We start from the raw sequence: 21,184 nt of genomic DNA, 5'->3' as shown, positions 1-21,184 counted from the left end.
CACGCCATTCTCCTGCCTCAGCCTCTCTGAGTAGCTGGGACTACAGGCGCCCGCCACCACGCCCGGCTAATTTTTGTTTGTATTTTTAGTAGAGACGGGGTTTCACCGTGGTCTCGATCTCCTGACCTCGTGATCCGCCCGCCTCGGCCTCCCAAAATGCTGGGATTACAAGCGTGAGCCACCGCACCCAGCCTATGGTCAACATTTTATACACCATAAACATATACAAATATAAATTGTCAACTTACAATAAAAAATTAAAATAAAAAACTTACCCAAGTTGAAAAATAAATACTCACTTATAGTTAAAAAACAAAAGACCCTCAGTGAGATTTTGTATGTGGCTTTTATCTGTTTTCTTAATTTCATTCTGGTTGAAAATGGAAATTTGTTTTGTCTCAGGCTTGTGGCACCCCAAAAATCTGTTTTAAGAATTATGTAAGTATTAGAAGTATTTGAGGAAGCTACATAGCAGTATACTAGAAAAGCTACATCATTTATTTATATTAGAATCTAGAAGTTATTGATAGTATTACCAAAAATTCTTTTGAGGGAACAGAGTCATTTGGTTCATATAAACTATGTTTAGGAAACAAAGAAACCAGGCAGAAGGCTAGATAAATTTACAGAAGAATCTGTTATAAAATTATTAAGTATTATCTGTGAAAAGCAAAGTTCTACCCTTGTTATAAGAAATAATAGACCACTTAGCTTTCATGATCTCATTTCTATTTCATCATATTTAAATGAACTTATTTACATAAGCTGATAAATCCACTTAAATAATAAAACGTTTTCGTTAAACATATTGAATGTATATGAGGAGGGGGCAGTATGAGAAATACTAGAAAAATACAAAAGGTTAAGCCATTACATTCTAGATGCTTCAGTTAGCACTAAGGAGATAAGATATATGAAAGAATAAACAAAACAAGATATAACATGATTAATGACTAAATTAAAGTTAAATCTATCAGTTCAGTAGGGATTTTCCTCCATCATAACGATTGTATTGATACGATATTTAAATACTAAACTTTTAGGATTATAAAGAGAGAAAAAAGACCCATAGAAGCTATATCTAGTATCTTTTCTCCATTTATCCCTAAAAGATTAGGAAGCTTTATATGTTAATTTATATTTCCCTGAAAAGATGTTTCCCTTTTCTCAGAAATACATTCCATTTTTAATAGTCAGGAAAATCCTTAAATATTCTCAAATTCTCTCGTGGAAAAATCAAAATATATATTTTCTCATTGGCTTCTACTTGAAAAAAAAGAGGGATTTTGTATTTCCGTATGTGGCATTAATAACCAGAAGACTATAATTTAAAAATTCCTCAATTTATAAAATTTTGCTATGTCCTAACTATGAAAAGTCTGCTATTACATACTTACAATTTTTAAAATTCTTTTAATCAGCTATAGATTTTTTTAAAATGTTGTTAAAAGTTCTGCATTTTTCACTTTACTTAGGAAATCCAAAATTGTCATTCTTTCAAGTAGATAATACTTTTTAAAAACTAGATATGTTGTTCTTCTCTACTACGTAGTTGAAAATATAGAAAATAAACAATGTTTATTTGACATTCTCTGTATAAATCTACAATAGATTCTGGTTTTTTGAGCAAACTTCAAGGATGGAAAGTTACAAAAGTGAGAATGAACACAGTGAAATTCCCTTCTATAAAACACGTTAAGAGGAAAGAAGAGCAATATATTTAGGTTTAAGATCAGATGACCCTTTTATACCATTATGACTATAGTTAATAACAATGCCTTGTGTATTTGAAATAGCTGAAAGTAGATCTTAAATGTTCTCACCACAAAAAAGATAAGTATGTGAGGTAATAGATGTATTAATTAGCTTGACTTAGCCATTCCATAATGGTATACATTTATCAAAACATCATGTTATACACCACAAACATATATAATTTTTGTCAATTCATAAATAGAAAATTAAATATATGAAAGGAGAAAAATGATCAGATACTCTAATTTTCATCTCATACAATTGGCCTTCCTGACTTCTCTAGGAATTGCTTATTTGTGCAGCTTGAAATTGTACTTAAACTACTTAGTCACAATGCTGGCTTGTTTGTTTTTTATACTTAAGTCATTTTTAACTTACATCTGAAAATGTAATGTAATATAGCTGGCCCTCTCTATCCATAGGTTTTGTATTAGTGGGTTTTGCATCTATGAATTCAACTGAGGATTGAAAATATTTGAGAGGGGAAAAAGAAATGATTGCGTCCCCACCGAACGTGTATAGTCTTTTTTTTTTGTACTTATTCACTAAGCAATACAGTATAACAACTATTTACATAGCTTTTACATTGTATTAGGTATTATAAGTAATCTAGACATGATTTAAAGTATATGGGAGGGTGTGAGTAGGTTATATACAAATACTATACCACTTTATATAAGGTACTCAAGCATCCTTGGGATTTGGTATCCTGGGGGAATAAGGGGCCTGGAACCAGTCTTCATGGATACTGACAGACAACTGTATGATGCTCCTTTTATTTTTGTTTTTTTGTCTTAATCAATTCCTTCTTTGTGGTTTTTATTTTATAGAGACAGAGATCAGTGAGTCTGGCATGACAGTGAGAAGTACTGGCTCTGCAACTTCCTTGGCTAGCCAAGGAGAGAGAAGGAGACGAACTCTTCCCCAGCTTCCAAATGAAGAAAAGTCTCTTGAGAGCCACAGAGCAAAGGTTATAACACAGAGGTCAGAGATAGGAGAAAAACAAGACACAGAACTTCAGGAGAAAGAAACACCTACACAGGTATACCAGAAAGATAAGCAAGATGCCGACAGACCCTTGAGTAAAATGAACAGGGCGGTAAATGGAGAGACTCTCAAAACTGCTGGAGATAATAAAACCCTACTTCACTTAGGCAGCTCTGCTCCTGGAAAGGAGAAAAGTGAAACTGATAAGGAAACTTCTTTGGTAAAGCAAACATTAGCAAAACTTCAACAACAGGAACAAAGGGAGGAGGCTCAGTGGACACCTACTAAATTGTCTTCCAAAAATGTTTCAGGTCAGACAGATAAATGTAGGGAGGAACCTTTTAAACAAGAATCACAACCTCCAGAAAAAAATTCAGGACATTCTACAAGCAAAGGAGACAGAGTGGCACAAAGTGAGAGCAAGAGAAGAAAAGCTGAGGAAATTCTGAAAAGTCATTCTCCAAAGGGAGGAGACAAGAAGGAATCCTCCAAGTCATTAGTGCGACAAGGGAGCTTCACTATAGAAAAACCCAGCCCAAACATACCCATAGAACTTATTCCCCATATAAATAAACAGACTTCCTCTACTCCTTCTTCTTTAGCGTTAACATCAGCAAGTAGAATACGAGAAAGAAGTGAGTCTTTGGATCCTGATTCCAGTATGGACACAACCCTTATTCTAAAAGACACAGAAGCAGTAATGGCTTTTCTAGAAGCTAAACTACGTGAAGATAATAAAACTGATGAAGGACCAGATACTCCCAGTTATAATAGAGACAATTCTATTTCACCAGAATCTGATGTAGATACAGCTAGTACAATCAGTCTGGTTACTGGAGAAACAGAAAGAAAGTCAACCCAAAAGCGAAGGAGTTTCACTAGCCTCTATAAAGATAGGTGTTCCACAGGTTCTCCCTCCAAAGATGTTACAAAATCATCTTCAGGTGCTAGGGAAAAAATGGAAAAGAAAACAAAAAGTCGTTCCACAGATGTGGGTTCAAGAGCAGATGGTCGTAAATTTGTTCAGTCCAGTGGGAGAATAAGACAGCCTTCAGTAGACTTAACAGATGATGACCAAACCTCTAGTGTACCTCATTCTGCCATCTCTGATATTATGTCATCTGATCAAGAAACTTACTCTTGTAAACCTCATGGACGGACTCCACTTACCTCAGCTGATGAGCACGTACATTCCAAACTGGAAGGAAGTAAAGTAACGAAATCTAAGACTTCTCCGGTGGTATCTGGTTCATCCAGTAAATCAACCACCCTTCCAAGGCCACGACCTACCAGGACTTCCCTCTTGCGCAGAGCACGACTTGGTGAAGCTTCAGACAGTGAACTTGCCGATGCTGACAAAGCATCTGTTGCTTCTGAAGTATCCACAACAAGTTCTACATCAAAACCTCCCACAGGAAGGCGTAACATCTCTCGGATTGATTTATTGGCTCAGCCTCGTAGAACACGACTTGGCTCACTGTCGGCTCGTAGTGACTCTGAAGCAACAATTTCTAGAAGTAGTGCCTCTTCGAGGACCGCAGAAGCCATCATTAGAAGTGGAGCCAGATTAGTACCATCAGATAAATTTTCTCCTAGAATTAGAGCTAACAGTATCTCTCGACTCTCAGACTCCAAGGTCAAAAGTATGACCTCAGCTCATGGCTCTGCTTCAGGTAAATTGGATCCAGATTTCTAATAGCATTAGCATGTTGTATATTTTGGGGCTCCTTTTTTTAAAAAAAAAAGTTAAGGTTCTAGTTGTCTTCCCAAGATACTCATTCAAAACAAAAGTTATGATATACGGGACAGCGGCGGGGGGGAGGGGGTCTATAAAATAGTCTTATTTAGCATAGTAAATGGAAGAGTCAGAAGTTATATATACTTCCAGTTAGAGTCCTGGCGCAAAATAGTGATTTCAAAATTAGGAATTAATTGAGCTGATTTAGGAGTTTTAATTTTCCAGTTGGTGATATATGTGGATGTGTGTGTCAAAATTAAATTATCTGGAATTATCTCATTTAAAATATAGGAATTAACATTGTGCTTCTAAAAGCATGTGTTTAACCTTTAAATATCCTCACATAATTCCCTTAAGAACTTGAAGAAAAGCAGTATATGCTTTATTACTCCTTTCAGAGTTAAATGAAATAATCAGTTTTGTTCTTTTTTTTCCCTACCCATTTTGAAATGTCTCACATACTTTACCTACACTTTTTAAAGTTAAATGTGTTTATAGTTGGAGCAGGTGAAAACTAACCCTTAATTTATTTCAGCGGAAGAAGATGGATTCATGAGGAATCACTCAGCATATATTGGCCAAACTGGGCTGTAGAAATTTAACTGGTTATGAGCTTTATCTCACAAAGTCCTGTTATATCATTTAACTCTAGTAATTAGGTGTAATTGAATATAATAACTACAAAAACTACTTACTATCCACCAGAATTTAACTGATGTTGTTATATTTGTTTGCTTATGTGCTTTGTATTCAGAGCTGAAGCCACTGAGATACATGTGTGACCAAAGAGTAATGAGGTGGATATTTGTTTGTATCCTATAAGCATGTTCTCATTACTTCATAATGAGCCTCATATGTGGGCGTGGCTGCAAAGGCCAGTGTGGGAGGCCAGCTGTTACAACAGACTTGAAGATGTGTGATTATTTTCAGTAGGCAGACATCTAAGTGAGCCCTAAGTCTTGAGTTAAGAGTGGAGGGGAAGTTGATATGAAATTTCAACTTTTTATTTTTGATTGGTTTGCATCTACCACACTATATCCTACAAGACCCTAAAGGAACAGTACTTGGCATATGATACTTTTTTCACTTTTCTTCCTCTTTTCACTGCTGCTTTCCTCCACTCCATTCACCTGTCTCTCTTTGCTGGTCAGTAGGTTTGGTAATGATGGTCACTGTCTATGGTAGAAATGGATGCAGGCTGAAGCCAGATAACATATAATCATGATTCCAAAAAAAATAGACAACGTTTTCCTTATTACCCCAGTCCTCATTTCCACACTTGAAGCTTTGGTTGGTGGTTCACAAATTTATTGCCAAATATTTTAAAACTAACTACTATATTTTGGTTTATTTTCATTCTGTTTTTGCTTATGGCTCTACTTCTTCAATTCACATTTCATCTGTGCTGCATTTCCTGGTGAAATTTCTTCTGCTATACTCCTTGTTTTATCACCTCATCTCCATTAAGATATGTATGTATTTTCCTGTCTTAATATAATTTCTGTGTTACCAGGTAGCTTGGAGTACCTCTTAACACATGATGTGGTTTTATTCCTCGATATTTAGGATAAGGCTTGAGATCAAGCTAAATATGATTACTTCAGCAAGTCTAAGAAGCAACTGTAAGATGCTATATATAAAGATACATTTTATTTTCTGCTTCTTTGAATACAGAACTTGATAAATATTCAGTTTTCTGTGTCCAAAAAGAACCTTGAATTGTGTATGAAATTCCCTAGGACAAATTGAGGTATATGATTTTGGTCTTTTCATACTTACTAGCAGTACATTAAATAATTAGAATCAGGGAATTTAAGAATTAGAAGGGTTATTCCCTTAAGGGAACCAAGGCCAAGAGAGGAAATAACCTGCCCTGGGCACATGGCAGTGGCAGGGGCGGAGTGAGAATCAAAGACTTTTAATCCCCAGCCTGTTGTTTTTCTACCATATTTATTCTAGCTCTAAGAAATAGTTTGAGTGTTTACTTGTATGCAAGCTTCCAGAAGACAGCTAGAATCTACTGGATTATTATCAGGAGTATATGCAAGGTCAATATACAATATAAAGGTTTTGGTATTGTTTACTAAAATCTTTGCAGTTCTGATGTTTTACCCAGCTTATATTCTCTATTCCACCTTATGAGCATAAAGCCACACTGTAATATCTAGGATTGTATATTCAGATTCTCTCAAGATACCCATTTATAGTATTACATCTTACCTAGGACAGTGGCCAGGATCTTTCATTCAGTGAGAACATACTATAATAGCTGTATGGAAAAGGTGGTCAAACAAACAAACAAACCTACCTGTTTGATTTTGCTAATTTAGGTGCCTTTGCTATTATAACATTTCTGTTTAAGATAATTATAATATTTTGAATGAAAAAAGAAAAGAAAAATTTTAACTTTTGAAACATGATTTAAAAGAATGTTAAATCATGCCGATCAGTGTTGCTGTGCACAGTATAAACTTTAAAGACCTTGGAAATAATCTGAACCTAGCACTTGTGTTATTGTCCCAATTGGATATGTAAAAATAATTCCGTAATGTTTCCAATTCCATATTTTAGATGATGTCTTTAAAATATTTTTAGGCCAGCACAGTGTTTCATGCATGTAATCCCAGTATTTTAGGGGAGGCCAAAGTTGGAGGATTACTTGAGCCCAGGAGTTCAAGGCTGCAGTGAGCTGTGATCACACTACTGCATTCCAGCCTGGGACAGGTGAGACCCTGTCTCCATTAAAAAGAAGTTGTTTTTTAAAGAAATGTACGTGATAAAAATAAAAGATTAGAAATCTCAGATTTAGCAATATTAAGAGAAGAGTTCTGTATGTTTCTCTGATGTAATTTGCAATTTGCTTCTAGGACTTTAGTTTTTTTTTTCCCCAAAACATTCTTTCAATGATTCTTTTTTTTTTTTTTTTTTTTTTTGAGATGGAATCTTGCTGTTGTTGCCCAGGCTGGAGTGTAATGGCACCATCTCGGCTCACTGCAACCTCTGCCTCCTGGATTCAAGTGATACTCCTGCCTCAGCCTCCCAAGTAGCTGGGATTACAGGCATGTGCCACCATGCCTGGCTAATTTTTGTATTCTTAGTAGAGGAGAGATTTCACCATATTGGTCAGGCTGGTCTGTCCTCCCGTGTCGGCCTCCCAAAGTGCTGGCATTACAGGCATGAGCCACTGCACCCGGTCTCCTTCAGTGATTCTTGATATCAAGTTGTAACTGAAATATCCAGATTTATTTTGGCAAGATATATTTAAATTTAAAGACCTTGAATTATCAAAATAAAGCACTTGGTTTTCATTATGTTTTAAGTGCACATTTTAGAAAATAAAAACATTATGTTAATATCCTTAGAATTTTTTTAGACTGTTTGCTGTCCCTTTTTAATTCTAATCTTCAAAATTTATAGGCAGTAGAAATTAAATGTTGGACATGCATGGCTTGAATTAACTCTTTCTCCAGGTCAAAGGACAAAACAGAGCATTGTCAGCAGTTTTTCTCCCCAACTGATCTTATTGCTGAATGCTCATAAATATACATTCAAAACATGTTTGTGGTAATTTTCCACTAAAATATTCTGATATAGTATGAAGATGCAATGTGTGTTTTCTGAAGTGTGTTTGTAAAATCTATAGTTATGTTTTAATGCCAACAAAGAAATTGGAACATTCACAGAAATATGATACTAACAACTCTTTTTTTCTTTTTAATTCTCTAGACATCATAAATGATAGTATGTTTTTGTAGTGAATATAGTAGTTTAGTACTACAACACAAGAGGGAATGTTGCCTATTTTATAATTAAAAAATAAATTTTTTTTTTTTTTTTTTTTGAGACGGAGTCTCGCTCTGTCGCCCAGGCTGGAGTGCAGTGGCGCAATCTCGGCTCACTGCACGCTCCGCCTCCCAGGTTCACGCCATTCTCCTGCCTCAGCCTCTCCGAGTAGCTGGGACTACAGGCGCCCGCCACCACGCCCGGCTAATTTTTTTTGTATTTTTAGTAGAGACGGGGTTCCACCGTGGTCTCGATCTCCTGACCTCAAGATCCGCCCGCCTCGGCCTCCCAAAGTGCTGGGATTACAAGCGTGAGCCACCGCGCCCGGCCCAAAAAATAAATTTTTTAATGAATGCTGTAGCTCTAGCTACAAGCTTAATCAAGCCCATCTTGGAACTTTCATTTTAATGTATATGCTGTTTAGGCCTTTACTAACGAATAAGTCTCTTAGAGATAGGCATTTCAAACACCTTCAAATGCCTTAGTAATATCAACGCATCAAATGAGCCAAATAGTATATTAAGAAAATCAAACTTATTTTTATAAATTGTTACTTAAGCTGAATAAGATTCAAGAGAAAGAAATAAGGTTTTTCTTCAACACAGGTAGAAATCAGAAAAACTATCATTACATAAGAAATTTAGGATGTCTTTTTAAAACAACTTGGCCAGGCATGGCGGCTCGTGCCTATATAATCCTAGGACTTTGGGAGGCTGAGGCAGATGGTTTACCTGAGGTCAGGAGTTCAAGATCAGCCTGGCCAATATGGTGAAACCCCGTCTCTACTAAAAATACAAAAATTAGCCAGACATGGTGGCAGTTGCCTGTAATTCCAGCTACTCTGGAGGCTGAGGCAGGAGAATTGCTTGAACCTGGGAGGCGGAGGTTGCAGTGAGCCAAGATGGCACCATTGCCCTCCAGCCTGGGTGACAGAGGGAGACTCCATCAAAAAAAAAAAAAAAAAAAAAAAAACACAATAAAAACCTTATTGGAAACAAAAATGTAGAATGTATACAATACTTGGAATATCAAAGAATTAGTTTTGAACTCTGGGAGTCCATAGACCTGGCTTATACTTTGATTTTAGCAAGGTAAGACCTCTCTGGGCCTGTTTCTTCTCTGTAAATGGAAGAATTTAGACTCAAGTCAAAGGCCATTCTGTTCTAAAATTATATGAAATAAGTAGATGGGGAAAAATTTAAAATATTTTAACTTGAAGTTTATTTGGTGTTAATTAGCAGGTGATAGGGAATTTTCTTTAGAAAAAAAAAAGTTGGGTAGCTGCTATAGTTTGGAAGCAAATGTTAAGAAAGCAAAAAGTTTTGAAATAAATTATTTGAGAAATAACAGATTAGAGGGCCTAGCATTGAACTCCCTTTCCCAGTCCCTTCTCCACCATAGCCATCATTTCACTCAGTCTCAGCTCTGCTCTTTGTCGTTACACAGACTGTGTCCAGAGTTAACTGGAGCTTTTCTTCATAGCATCCCATGTGTGATATGTCTACCACTGGCAAAGGGAGCTCTTAATGACTTAATGATTTTTAATCACATTTTTATTTTTCTCTGCTGTAAGCTGATTATTTTATCTAGTTTCCTCTTCAGTTTTAAAGAACGTACCTAAAGACGTTACCTTTTACTTTTTAAAATATGCTCTATTCGTTTGATTTTTTTTTCTTTTTGTTTTGTTTTTGTTTTTGAGACAGAGTCTGGCTTTGTCACCAGGCCACAGTGCAGTGGTGCGATCTCAGCTCACTGCAACCTCCGACTCCAGGGTTCACGTGATTCTCCTGCCTTAGCCTCCCGAGTAGCTGGGATTACAGGCACGCACTACCACGCCTGGCTAATTTTTGTATTTTTAGTAGAGATGGGGTTTCGCCATGTTGGCCAGGAGGGTCCCGATCTCTTGACCTTGTGATCCGCCCGCCTCAGCCTCCCAAAGTGCTGGGATTACAGGCGTTAGCCACTGCCCCCGGCCCCTGATTGCTTTTAAAAGATATTATTAGTAGCTTTACTATTCTTACTGATTTCTAGGTAGACCAGCCTATGAAAAGAGATGGAAAGTTTGTGAAAAGGAAGTTTTTCTCTTACTTTTTTCCTCAAAATGTAATTGCATTTTGATCCTAAGCTCAGACTATTAAAGTTAATTCTAGCATGGCTCTACGTATACGTGGTCACCTGACATTTGACGTATATTAATAGCACTTGGTACTCAATTTCTCATTCTGCTTTCATGTAGTCTGCCATGAAATATATCAGCCATCGATGCCATTCTTTCTAAGTTACCTCAAAATTAACTGTCTTAGTTTTATCATACTTAACGTTTTCATATGTTCTGCAGTTTATTAAAGCTCTTTGTTAATTGCTTTTCTTTTCTCTCTAGTTGCCAATCATATGTATAGTGACCATAGTTGCCTAATCAAAAATCAGGATATTTGATGTAACAAATGATTTTTTTCTTATTTATGAACACTATTGTAAGATAGCAAAATAAACACACATTTAGTATTTAATGAATGCTTTTTTGAAAACTACAAATTTGTTTACACTATTTCTGATTTTGCCTGCCATATTTCTAATTTTTTTCTAAACCTCTTTACTCTAGTTCTAAACTTTTCCTAAAATTGGTTTCAAGTCTCAGGATCACTTCAACTCATGGAAGTTTTTATATCTAGAAATGAGTACATTATCACCATGGTAAAAGTATTATCTATGTTAATAAATTATCTTACAGTGTTCATTCTCTCATACATATGAATGAATCTAGTTCCAAACATCAGGATCTCCAAATAGGGGTGTGAATAAGGACAAATCGATAGGCTCTAATTTATAGCATATTCCTCATTATAGAATTCTCTGTTTCTTAAGCCAGTTCTGGTGGCAATGTATGCCAGTTTTATCTGAGAGCAACCTCAGCCTTAGAGATCCCCAGCTGAAAATGTGGTTTTTGGAGGAAGACACATAAAAGCCATAAAATTAGAATGGAGGAATTTCTGGATTCTGTGCAGCTTAGGGTCAGTTTCTATTAAAAAGGAAAAAGATGCTAAGGTCTTATCACTTTAAACACCAATAACATTTAATGCTTTTCACTAGGTTTCAGGAAAGTAAATGTTTATATCCAGGAATTCTTATTTTTTCAAAAATATTTGTTAAACATTTGCTAGCCAACACTCAGCTAAGTGCTAGGTATACGTTATTGGATTAAACAGACATGGTTCCTGCCCTTGTGAAGTTTACCAGGAATTAGCCATTATCTCTCTTTTTTACCTCAATTTATGCCTCACAAATTATTTGTACGTTTGATTCTCGTATTAACAGTAGTAAAGTGTCCGCTTTGTCTTCTGATTTTTTAAATGTGTGAGCAATACCATTTTTTAATGTCTTTACTAACTGTAAATAAGAAAGTGATTGCCACTTTCTTTAATGTGACTCTTCACAGTATCTCCTGTGCCTTCAATGTCAATGGTTGTGACAAAAGCTCGTAGAGTTTTGCTTTTTGTAGATTTTATGCCATTGTCTATTTTCACCATATGCTTTCAGTGTCAAAGCAGCAGAGAGTTGTACTGAAGATGCTTTGTTGTGTTTTTTTACCACGTAAAAAGATTTTTTCCAACCATAGCGTAACAGGATGTTGAATGACAGAGGTAATGTGTTTTTTTTTTCTGCCATAAAGGCATAATTTCCACAGCCGGAATTATGCACGTCTGTATGTTGGGAAAAGAGAGTTTTTACCATCTCCATGTTGAAAGTCCATGTGGCATGAGGAAATCTTTTCCCTTGTTTTTATTTTTGTTGTCGTTGATGTTGTTACTGTCTTTTTTTTTTTGAAAAATTCATATTTTCACTCAAATAAGAAATACTTGCAGTTGAAAAGTACTCCAGTTAAACATCGATGGATAGAGCTTGCTTAGTTGTTTATCATTAGTGAAATTTTTCATCTGAATGTTTATTCACCACACTATGGAAAACATGGTCCTTCGATTGTTTTTGATTCTTCATTGTTTTTAATTCACCGAAGTGTAATGTTTCTATCTCTAAGGAGTAGTAGACTGATGGTTTTTGTGAGGTACGTGTACATCAGTTAGTGAAAATTGTGCTGTGTGTGCGCTCTCATGGTGTTTTGAAGTCATGACTTTTATTTTACCTCCTTTAAATGATAATATAATAATTCTTTTTTTAATAATTAAACTAATTTAGTAAATTCAAGATGGAGGCGCTTTCCTACTGATTATGCTTCCACCTCAGAAGATGAATTTGGATCAAACCGTAATTCCCCTAAACATACCCGTCTACGTACTTCTCCAGCCCTGAAAACCACTCGCTTGCAGAGCGCTGGATCAGCAATGCCTACTAGTTCTTCATTCAAGCACCGGATTAAAGAGCAGGAAGACTACATCCGAGATTGGACTGCTCATCGAGAAGAGATAGCCAGGTTGGTTTTTAGGACTTACCTTTAAGAATTGAATATTTCTATGAACATTACAACTTGGTAACAAAGTTTAGCTTGTACTTGATTTTTACTAATAGTCTAAGAACTGAAATCACAGATAACTGTGAACTCCGTTTAGTCAGTAGTATTACTCTCTATCCAGCTTTTTTCCTTTTTTTCCTATGGCTGTACCACTAACACATTGTAGAATTAATTTATTTTGACCTTTTCTCTCTCCCCCCCTCCTCCCTTTTTAAGAATTTCTTTTAAAGATGGTGATAAGTAAGTATAACTTTGAAAGGTAGGCAGTATCAGATCTACATAATTAAGAACTGCAGGCAATTTATGGATTACTTTCCTTTAAACTTCCAAAGATATAATAGTATACCTGTTAGAGATGTGGCTACTGCTTTCTGGAGAGAATTAGGGTAAGCAGATTTTCACTCATACTTTTATGAGCTCATTAAGTATGGTCAGTTCAACCCTTTAGTAAGTAAAACAAAATATGATTATTTTGAAGATTAAATCTGTTTATAGTAACCTTTAGATTATGTACAAAAAAATTTATGCTGCAGATATGATTTTTAATTAATAGCTTATGGAAATTAATAACTTACTATGGCTGAACTTTGAAGAGAGATTATACTGAAGCAGACATTATAGTAGTTAAAATATAAGGATTTTTTGTTTAAAGTGTGTGAGATGTTAAATTTTACTTCAGTATACCATACATTACCTAAACATTTTCACTGTATACATACTAAGCTTATTTCTGTCTTTAAGGCCTTAATCTTCAAGTTGTATACTTGAGAACATTATTAAAGAGTTTATACATAATATTTCATAGATGCTTTTAAAAAACAAGAAACTTCTACTGTATGTTAATGTTCATCTTTTTTGTTCTTTATTTCATTGACTTCTGTGAATTGTGTTTTTTCTGGCTCATTGGTTTGTTGTAATGTTTAGTTTTTTATTTTTAAAGACTATTCATTTGTCATTGCTTTTATTCTTGGAGAGAACGTGCCTTTCTAATCTCAGTGTGCTGCTTAAAACATTTTTGCTTTATCATACAAATAGCTTTTTAGGAGAGTAATTACTGAAGCATTTTAAGCCAGTTGTTCTAGTTAGAGGAAAGGCATGTATGTGCTTTGGGATCCATGGATCATTATGGGCCAACAAAATGCTTGTAGTGAGAGCATCTTGACACATTTTTTGTACTTCCGGGCGCAGCTAGCAACAACAGGTCTTACTCTTGTCTCATCATTTTTCCCCTTCCCTTGAAAAAGATGTCCAGCTACGCAAGATCCAGTGGTGCCTGTATGTCTAGATGCCTCCTCGCAGGAGGCCTCTTCTCTCAAGCTCCCTCTACCCCAAACTAGAAAGACTAAAAACCTTCTTCTGAGCCAAATACACTTCCTTACCCCCAAGTAAAAAAACAGCTGTAATACAAAGAGGGAATAAGGGCTATACACTGTATTTTCACTTGGTTCCATTTTGCTGTGTGCATAGTGTTACTATTATCAATGTGTACTTTTTGTTATCTATGGCAGGACTTTAAGACCAGGCTATTTAACCTACAGTGATGTTCATGCCTTATCCCTCTAGTTTGTCAGTAGCACTATGCTAATAAAACTTGCCTTTGGGATTTTAATTTTTCAAGATATACTTTCCAGCTATATATCTCAAAGCCAGAGAAGTGTTTTTTTTGTTTATGTGGAGAAAAAAAGGAGGGTGGTGGAAGGAAGGAAAGATACAAAATATGGAAGGAAATGCTGATATTTAATGTTTCTATATGGCAGTGATAAGTTTGCTTAGGGTGAGAAAATGTATTTTCAAATGGCTGTGAATCAGAACTAAGTAGACTATGAGAAATAATTTTATTTATTTAAATGAACTACTGTCACCTAAAAGACTCCTGTGCTGAGAGCAATATTTGAAGAGTAATAGATAAAGACACTTTTATTTGAAAAATATAATAGTGATTTCTAATTTATTACAAAAATGTTTTATGCTTTAGCATACTCTTTCTGTTTAGAATTTAGGACTATTTCACTTGATCAGCACTTTGTTAATCTGTACATAGTAACTGTTCACCTGCATTTAAATTTAAAGCACAAAAGCAAGCTCCATTTAGAATATAAAGTATATAAGCGAGATATGGCATATTTGGTCTTCAGTTTGACAAGGGAAGGTTTCTTTCAGGTATCCCTGATGCATGTGCTTTGGTAGCTCCTGCCTCAGTTTCTCTGTTGTGAAAACAGATACTGACTTCCATCTAGTAGGAATGTAAGACATGACGCAGGTTTTTATGAATATTGGGGTAAACAGAGCTACAATACCAGCTTTACAGATGACCAAATGAAATACATTCAACCTAAAAATTATACTGGAAGATTATCTACAGTATCACCTCGAAGATAGTGCAGGTTTGGTTTCAGACCACTATAGTAAGGCAAATATCTCAAAGCAAGTCACACAATTTTTTTTGTTTCTTAGTGCATGTAAAAATTATGTTCACACTATACTGTGTGCAGTAACACTGCTTCTTAAAAAAAAAGTATATACCTAAACAAGTAAATATTTTATTGCTAAAAAACAGTAGTGATCATCTGAGCCTTCAGTAAGTCATCAGCTTTTTGTTGGCATAGGGTCTTACATCCCTGCTGATGACTGCAGACTTATTCGAGGGCAGTGGTTGCTGAAGGCTGGGATGACTGTGGCGATTTCTTAATTAAAAGAAGACAACAGTGAAGTCTGCCACATTGATTGACTCTTCCTTTCATGAAAGATTTCCTTGTAGCAATGTGATGCTGTTTGATAGCATTTTACCCAGAGTAGAACTTCTTTCAAAACTGCAGTCAGTCCTCCCAGACACTGCCGCCGGCTTATCGACTGAGTTTATGTAATATTCTGAATCCTTTGTTGTCATCTCAGCAGTGCTCACAACAGCTTCACCAGTAGATTCTATTGCAAGATACCACTTTCTTTTCCCATCCATAAGAAGCAACTTCTCATCTGTTAATGTTTTATCAGGAGATTGCAGCAATCTAGTCCCATATTCAGGCTCCATTTCTAACTCTAGTCTTTGTAGTTCTGTTGCTATTTCCACCATATCTGCAATGACTTCCTCCACTGAAGTCTTGAACCCTCAAAGTCATCCATGAGGGTTGGAATCAGTTTCTTCCAAGCTCCTGTTAATCTTGATATTTTTACCTCCTCCATGAATCACAAATATCCTTAATGGCATGTAGAATGGTGAATCCTTTCCAAAAGATTTTCAGTTTTCTTTGTCCAGATCCATTAGAGGGATCATTACCTATGACAGCTATGTCTTGCAAAATGTATTTCTTAAATAAAGGAATACATTTTCTGCTTAGAAGACAAAATGGGCCAGGCGCGGTGGCTCACGCCTGTAATCTCAGCACTTTGGGAGGCCGAGGCAGGCAGATCACGAGGTCAGGAGATAGAGACCATCCTGGCTAACACGGTGAAACCCCGTCTCTACTAGAAATAGAAAAAATTAGCTGGGCATGGTGGTATGCGCCTGTAGTCCCAGCTACTCGGGAGGCTGAGGCAGGAGAATTGTTTGAATCTGGGTGGCAGAGGTTGCAGTGAGCCGAGATTGTGCCACTGCACTCCAGCCTGGGCTACAGAGCGAGACTCTATCTCGAAAAAAAAAAAAAAAAAGGTCTGGGCACCATGGCTCACACCTGTAATCCCAGCACTTTGGGAGGCCGAGGTGGGTGGATTACGAGGTCAGGAGATCGAGACCATCTTGGCTAGCATGGTGAAACCCCGTCTCTACCAAAAATACAAAAAATTAGCCAGGCGTGGTGGCGGACGCCTGTAGTCTCAGCTACTCGGGAGGCTGAGGCAGGAGAATGGCGTGAACCCGGGAGGCGGAGCTTGCAGTGAGCCGAGATCGCGCCACTGCACTCCAGCCTGGGCAACAGAGCGAGACTCCGTATCAAAAAAAAAAAAAGTCAAAATGGCTCCTTGATCCATGGGCTGCAGAATGGATGTTAGCAGGCCTGAAAACAACATTAATCACCTTGTACATCTCCATCAGAGTTCTTAGGTAACCAGGTACATTGTCCATGAGTAGTAATATTTTGCAAATAATCTTTTTTTTCTCAGCAGTACGTCTCTATACAGTGGGCTTAAAATATTTAGTAAACCACACTGTAAATATGCCGTAATCCAGGCTTTATTGTTCCATTTGTAGAGCACAAGCAGAGTAGATTTAGCATAATTCTAAAGGGCCCTATGACTTTTGGAATGGAAAATGAGCATTGGCTTCCAACGTAAAGTCACCAGCTACATGAACCCCTAACAAGAGGGTCAGCCTGTCCTTTGAAGCTCTGAAGCTGGGCATTGCCATCTCTCTGGCTATGAAAGTCCTAGCTGGCATCTTCTTCCAATAAAAGGCTGTCTTATCAACATTGAAAATTAGCTGTTATTATAACCACCTTAATCAATTATCTTAGCTAGATATTCTGGATAACTTGCTACAGCTTCTGTCTAAGCACTTGCTGCTTCTCTGTGCACTTTCATGTTAGGGGGATGGTTTCGTTCCTTAAGCCTCATGAACCGACCTCTGCAAACTTTTCTTGCAGTTTCCTCACCTCTGTCAGCATTCACAGAATTAAAGAGAGTTCAGATTTTGCTCTGCATTAGTTTGGCTTAAGAGAATGTTGTGGCTGGTTTGATCTTCTGTCCAGACCACTCAGACTTTGTCCATATCAGCATTAGGCTGTTTTGCTTTCTTATCATTCCTGTGTTCACTAGAGTAGCACTTTTAATTTCCTTCGAGAGCTTTTCCTTCGCATCCACAACTTGGCTGTATGGCACAAGAGGCCTCGCCTTTGATGATTGCCGGAATAGTAAGGCAGAATTTAAAATGGTTCCATGGTTGATCAGATGGGAGATTGGTGGGAGTAGGGAACACAAAAGGCATGGGAAAAGAAGACACCAAGATGCCTAAAGGATAGCCCTGTGAAAAAATCTAGCAGACAGTTGAACTGTGGCTGTGAAACAGGAAGCCGTGAGGGCTAGACTCGTCGTTGTAGAGTCATTCGTAAAGAGTAAATACTTGGAGCCATTGTAGGAGACGGTATCAGCAGGGAATGGTGAGGGGGCTGCCAATGCGGCTAACTCTGAGATAACCTCAGTGGCGTGGTGTAGCTGAATGGTGAAGAATATGGACTCTGGACCCAGACCATTTTCTTGGTCTAAGATTCAAACCCAACTCTACCACAAGGTCTGTGTGACCTTGGGTGAGTTAATTAACTGTGTTCTAGTGATCTCATCTGTAAAATGGACATAATGGTGCCAACCTGAGAGAGTTGACAAGTTGATGCACATACTTAACCTAGTGCTTGACATGTAGTCAGCAGTCAATAAATGTTATATTTAAGAGGGATACAGAGAAAACAATGGTTTATGATTATAGTTAGAACTTTATTTGGAGCTTTTAATTTTCTGTAGATCTCACACATATAAATGTATGAGAATCCAGATATAATTGGAATTTCAGAATCAGCATTACATTCTACAGTTTATAAAATGCTGGGTTTACCTTATCTGTGCTTAAGAATCCCAACCAATGCTTTGTTCAAATTTCTGTTCAAACTTAATTATTAAAAATTTTTTTGTCCTCCTAGTAAAAACAGTGGTATATAAGTAGTTTGTTTTTTAATATTAAAGTGATCATTAAATAGCTGTGTCAGCTGGGCGAGGTGGCTCACGCCTGTAATCCCAGCACTTGGGAGGCCAAGGCAGGTGGATCACCTGGGGTCAGGAGTTCGAGACCAGCCTGGGCAACATGGTGAAACCCCATCTCTACCAAAAATACAAAAATTAGACCGGTGTGATGGCATGCACCTGTAATCCCAGCTACTTGGGTGGCTGAGGCAGGAGAATCATTGAAACTCAGGAAGCGGAGGTTGCAGTGAGCCGAGATCGCGCCACTGCACTCCAGCCAGGGTGACAGAGCGAGATTCTGTCTAAAAAATAGATGTATCATGGAACACCTATCAGTCCCGTTCCCTGATTTGTTGGCCCCAAATGAAACTCACTTGGCATTGTAAGACGAAAAGCTTTTATTATTACTAAGTCTTTTACACATAATTTTATTAGTGAAATTCAAGTAAAAAGAATACTGATCAAATATATTTGAAAACATTTTAAAATAGAACTATGGTTTATGTTTTTCAAGCCTAAAATATTTACAGTTAAAGTTATGAATGAGTGATAATCTTAACAGTAAAAAACCAAATTACTTGTAATTTTACTACATTATTAAAAGCTTTGTGCTTTTATTGTTTTGTTTTGTTAGTAGGAACCAATTTAATTTAGTTGTCAGAATTCAGTGGTGTGGGTTTTCTTATTGTCTGTAAGGTAATATAATGCTTTTCTGGGTATTGCAATTTAGCTAACAAGTCTTTAATTACAATATAATTGAAGGATATACTACATTTTGGGTTGTGATTGGAGGTGAGCTTTGATAATACCAAAATGTTTTTTGTTTTTGAGAAAATATTATGGATATAAAAACTACCTTAATCAAGGAATAAGGCATATCTGCTAAGTCAGTTTTAAGACATAATTTGTTGATTCATAATATCTAAAGTCTAGGCCTTGTTATTTTGTTGGGCTAGGTCAGATCCAAACAGCAAGAGTAGGGAAATAAACCATCTGCCCACAGGTTCAGATGACAGTGATTTTTCAGTTTCTCTGTAGTCTTCTACATTTCCTAGAACTTCATTATTCCTTCCTCATAGTCTCTACCTGAGTCTCTAAAAATACTCTGGCTATCCCAGGTCTTGTTTATTGAGCAAATACTTTGCTGTCAGATGACGTCAGACCATTTTCTTTTAACTTGCCGATTTTGTCTCTGGTGGAGATAGCATGGGTTTGCTAAAATCTTTAAAGTTATCCACTTAATTACCTCTTTATTTGCGACTTCCTCTGCTTATTTGAAGCATATTCATAAGTCTAGTTTTGAGACTGGAGTCTTTCTACATTTTACCAAATGTAACTTATCTGTAGCGATAAACATTTCATTCACAATAATGGGAGGTGCCTTTAAAAAAATTAAATCTCTATCTCTTTTGATGGCTTGAAGTAGACTCCATGTACTTTATTCAAACTCTGCTTTTCTAATCAGGCCACTCATTAAATTGCTCTTGCTACCCAAAAGAAGCCTCCAATTTCAACTCATTATTATCCCATCCTAAATCTTTTGTGGCTCAGAGTAACTCTCTCCCAGTTCTCCATACTTTTGTTGCCGAAAGAATGGGGTTTGCCAAATTTTTTTCATTAAGGTCTTCTATTATTGAATCAAAATGCCACTAACATCTAACAAATTGACAGTTTCCACTAATGGAAGAGAAAGATCTTTCCTTATGATTAGGAAACTTTTTTTTGTGAACCTTCTTTATAGTTGGTGTGTAAGTCAAATATATGAGTTAATCAATACATGAATTAAACTTTAAGCCTTTTGCCTAGACTTTTTATTCTTTATTGTACTGTGAGATCATGGAATCATTCATAACTATTGCTTTGGAAATACTAAATAAATTTTTTAAATTATTTTATTTTATTTTGAGACAGTCTCACTCTGTCACCCAGACTGAAGTGTAGTGGCACGATCTCAGCTCACTGCAACCTCTGCCTCCCAGGTTCAAGCAATTCTCGTGCCTCAGCGTCCTGAGTAGCTGGGATTACAGGTGTACACCACCATGCCTTGCTAATTTTTTTTGTATTTTTAGTAGAGATGGGGTTTCACCATGTTGGCCAGGCTGGTCTCAAACTCCTGAGCTCAGGTGATCCGCCCACCTCGGCCTCCCAAAGTGCTAGGATTACAGGCATGAGCCACCACGCCCAGCTGATACTGATGCCAAATACATTTTGTTGAATAAATGATGCCTGGAGTCTTCCCAAATTTGTCTATGTTTCCTTTGTTTTTTGTTGTTGTTGTTTTGTTGGATTTTTTTTTTTTTTTTTTTTTGAGACAGAGTCTCATGTTCTGTTGCCCAGGCTGGAGTATAGTGGCGTGATCTTGGCTCACTGCAACCTCCACCTCCCAGGTTCAAAGGATTCTCCTGCCTCAGCCTCCCGAGTAGCTGGGACTACAGGCGCATGCCACCATGCCTGGCTAATTTTTTGTATAAGTAGAGACAGAGTTTCACCATGTTGGCCAGACTGTTCTTGAACTCCTGACCTCAAGTGATCCACCTGCCTCAGCCTCCCAAAGTGCTGAGATTACAGGAGTGAGCCACTCTGCCCAGCCTCTTTTGTTTTTTAAAAGATATCTAGCTCATTATCAGTAGGCCCTGAATAGTTTAAATGCTTAAGATTCCAAATTGAAAATTTTTAAGTCAAACTCTAAAAATTTTTACGTAGAAATTCCTTGTCTTAGCCCCATTTTTACCTAGCTACAGTTAATTTTTTTTGGGAAAAAAAGGATGTGAGAAATTATATTTCTGTATATC

General features: G+C 36.8%; 1 protein-coding gene across 12 annotated transcripts in view; it reads left to right on the top strand.

The window, feature by feature from the left end:
* The window catches only part of CEP170 (centrosomal protein 170), a 131,533-nt gene that overhangs the window by 87,048 nt on the left and 23,301 nt on the right, over positions 1-21,184 (top strand). For 10 of the 12 annotated variants that reach the window (XM_058430696.1, XM_058430695.1, XM_058430694.1 and 7 more), the window contains 2 exons: positions 2,586-4,415; positions 12,458-12,692. In XM_058430696.1, the coding sequence (XP_058286679.1) occupies positions 2,586-4,415; positions 12,458-12,692 (2,065 nt within the window). The remainder of the gene's footprint in view (positions 1-2,585; positions 4,416-12,457; positions 12,693-21,184) is intronic. The other 2 variants (XM_058430697.1, XM_058430691.1) reach the window with 1 other exon arrangement.

Source organism: Hylobates moloch, unplaced genomic scaffold (assembly GCF_009828535.3).
Source record: "Hylobates moloch isolate HMO894 unplaced genomic scaffold, HMol_V3 SCAFFOLD_18, whole genome shotgun sequence".
NCBI classification, from domain to species: Eukaryota; Metazoa; Chordata; class Mammalia; order Primates; family Hylobatidae; genus Hylobates; species Hylobates moloch.
This window is presented reverse-complemented; position numbering and strand designations above follow the sequence as displayed.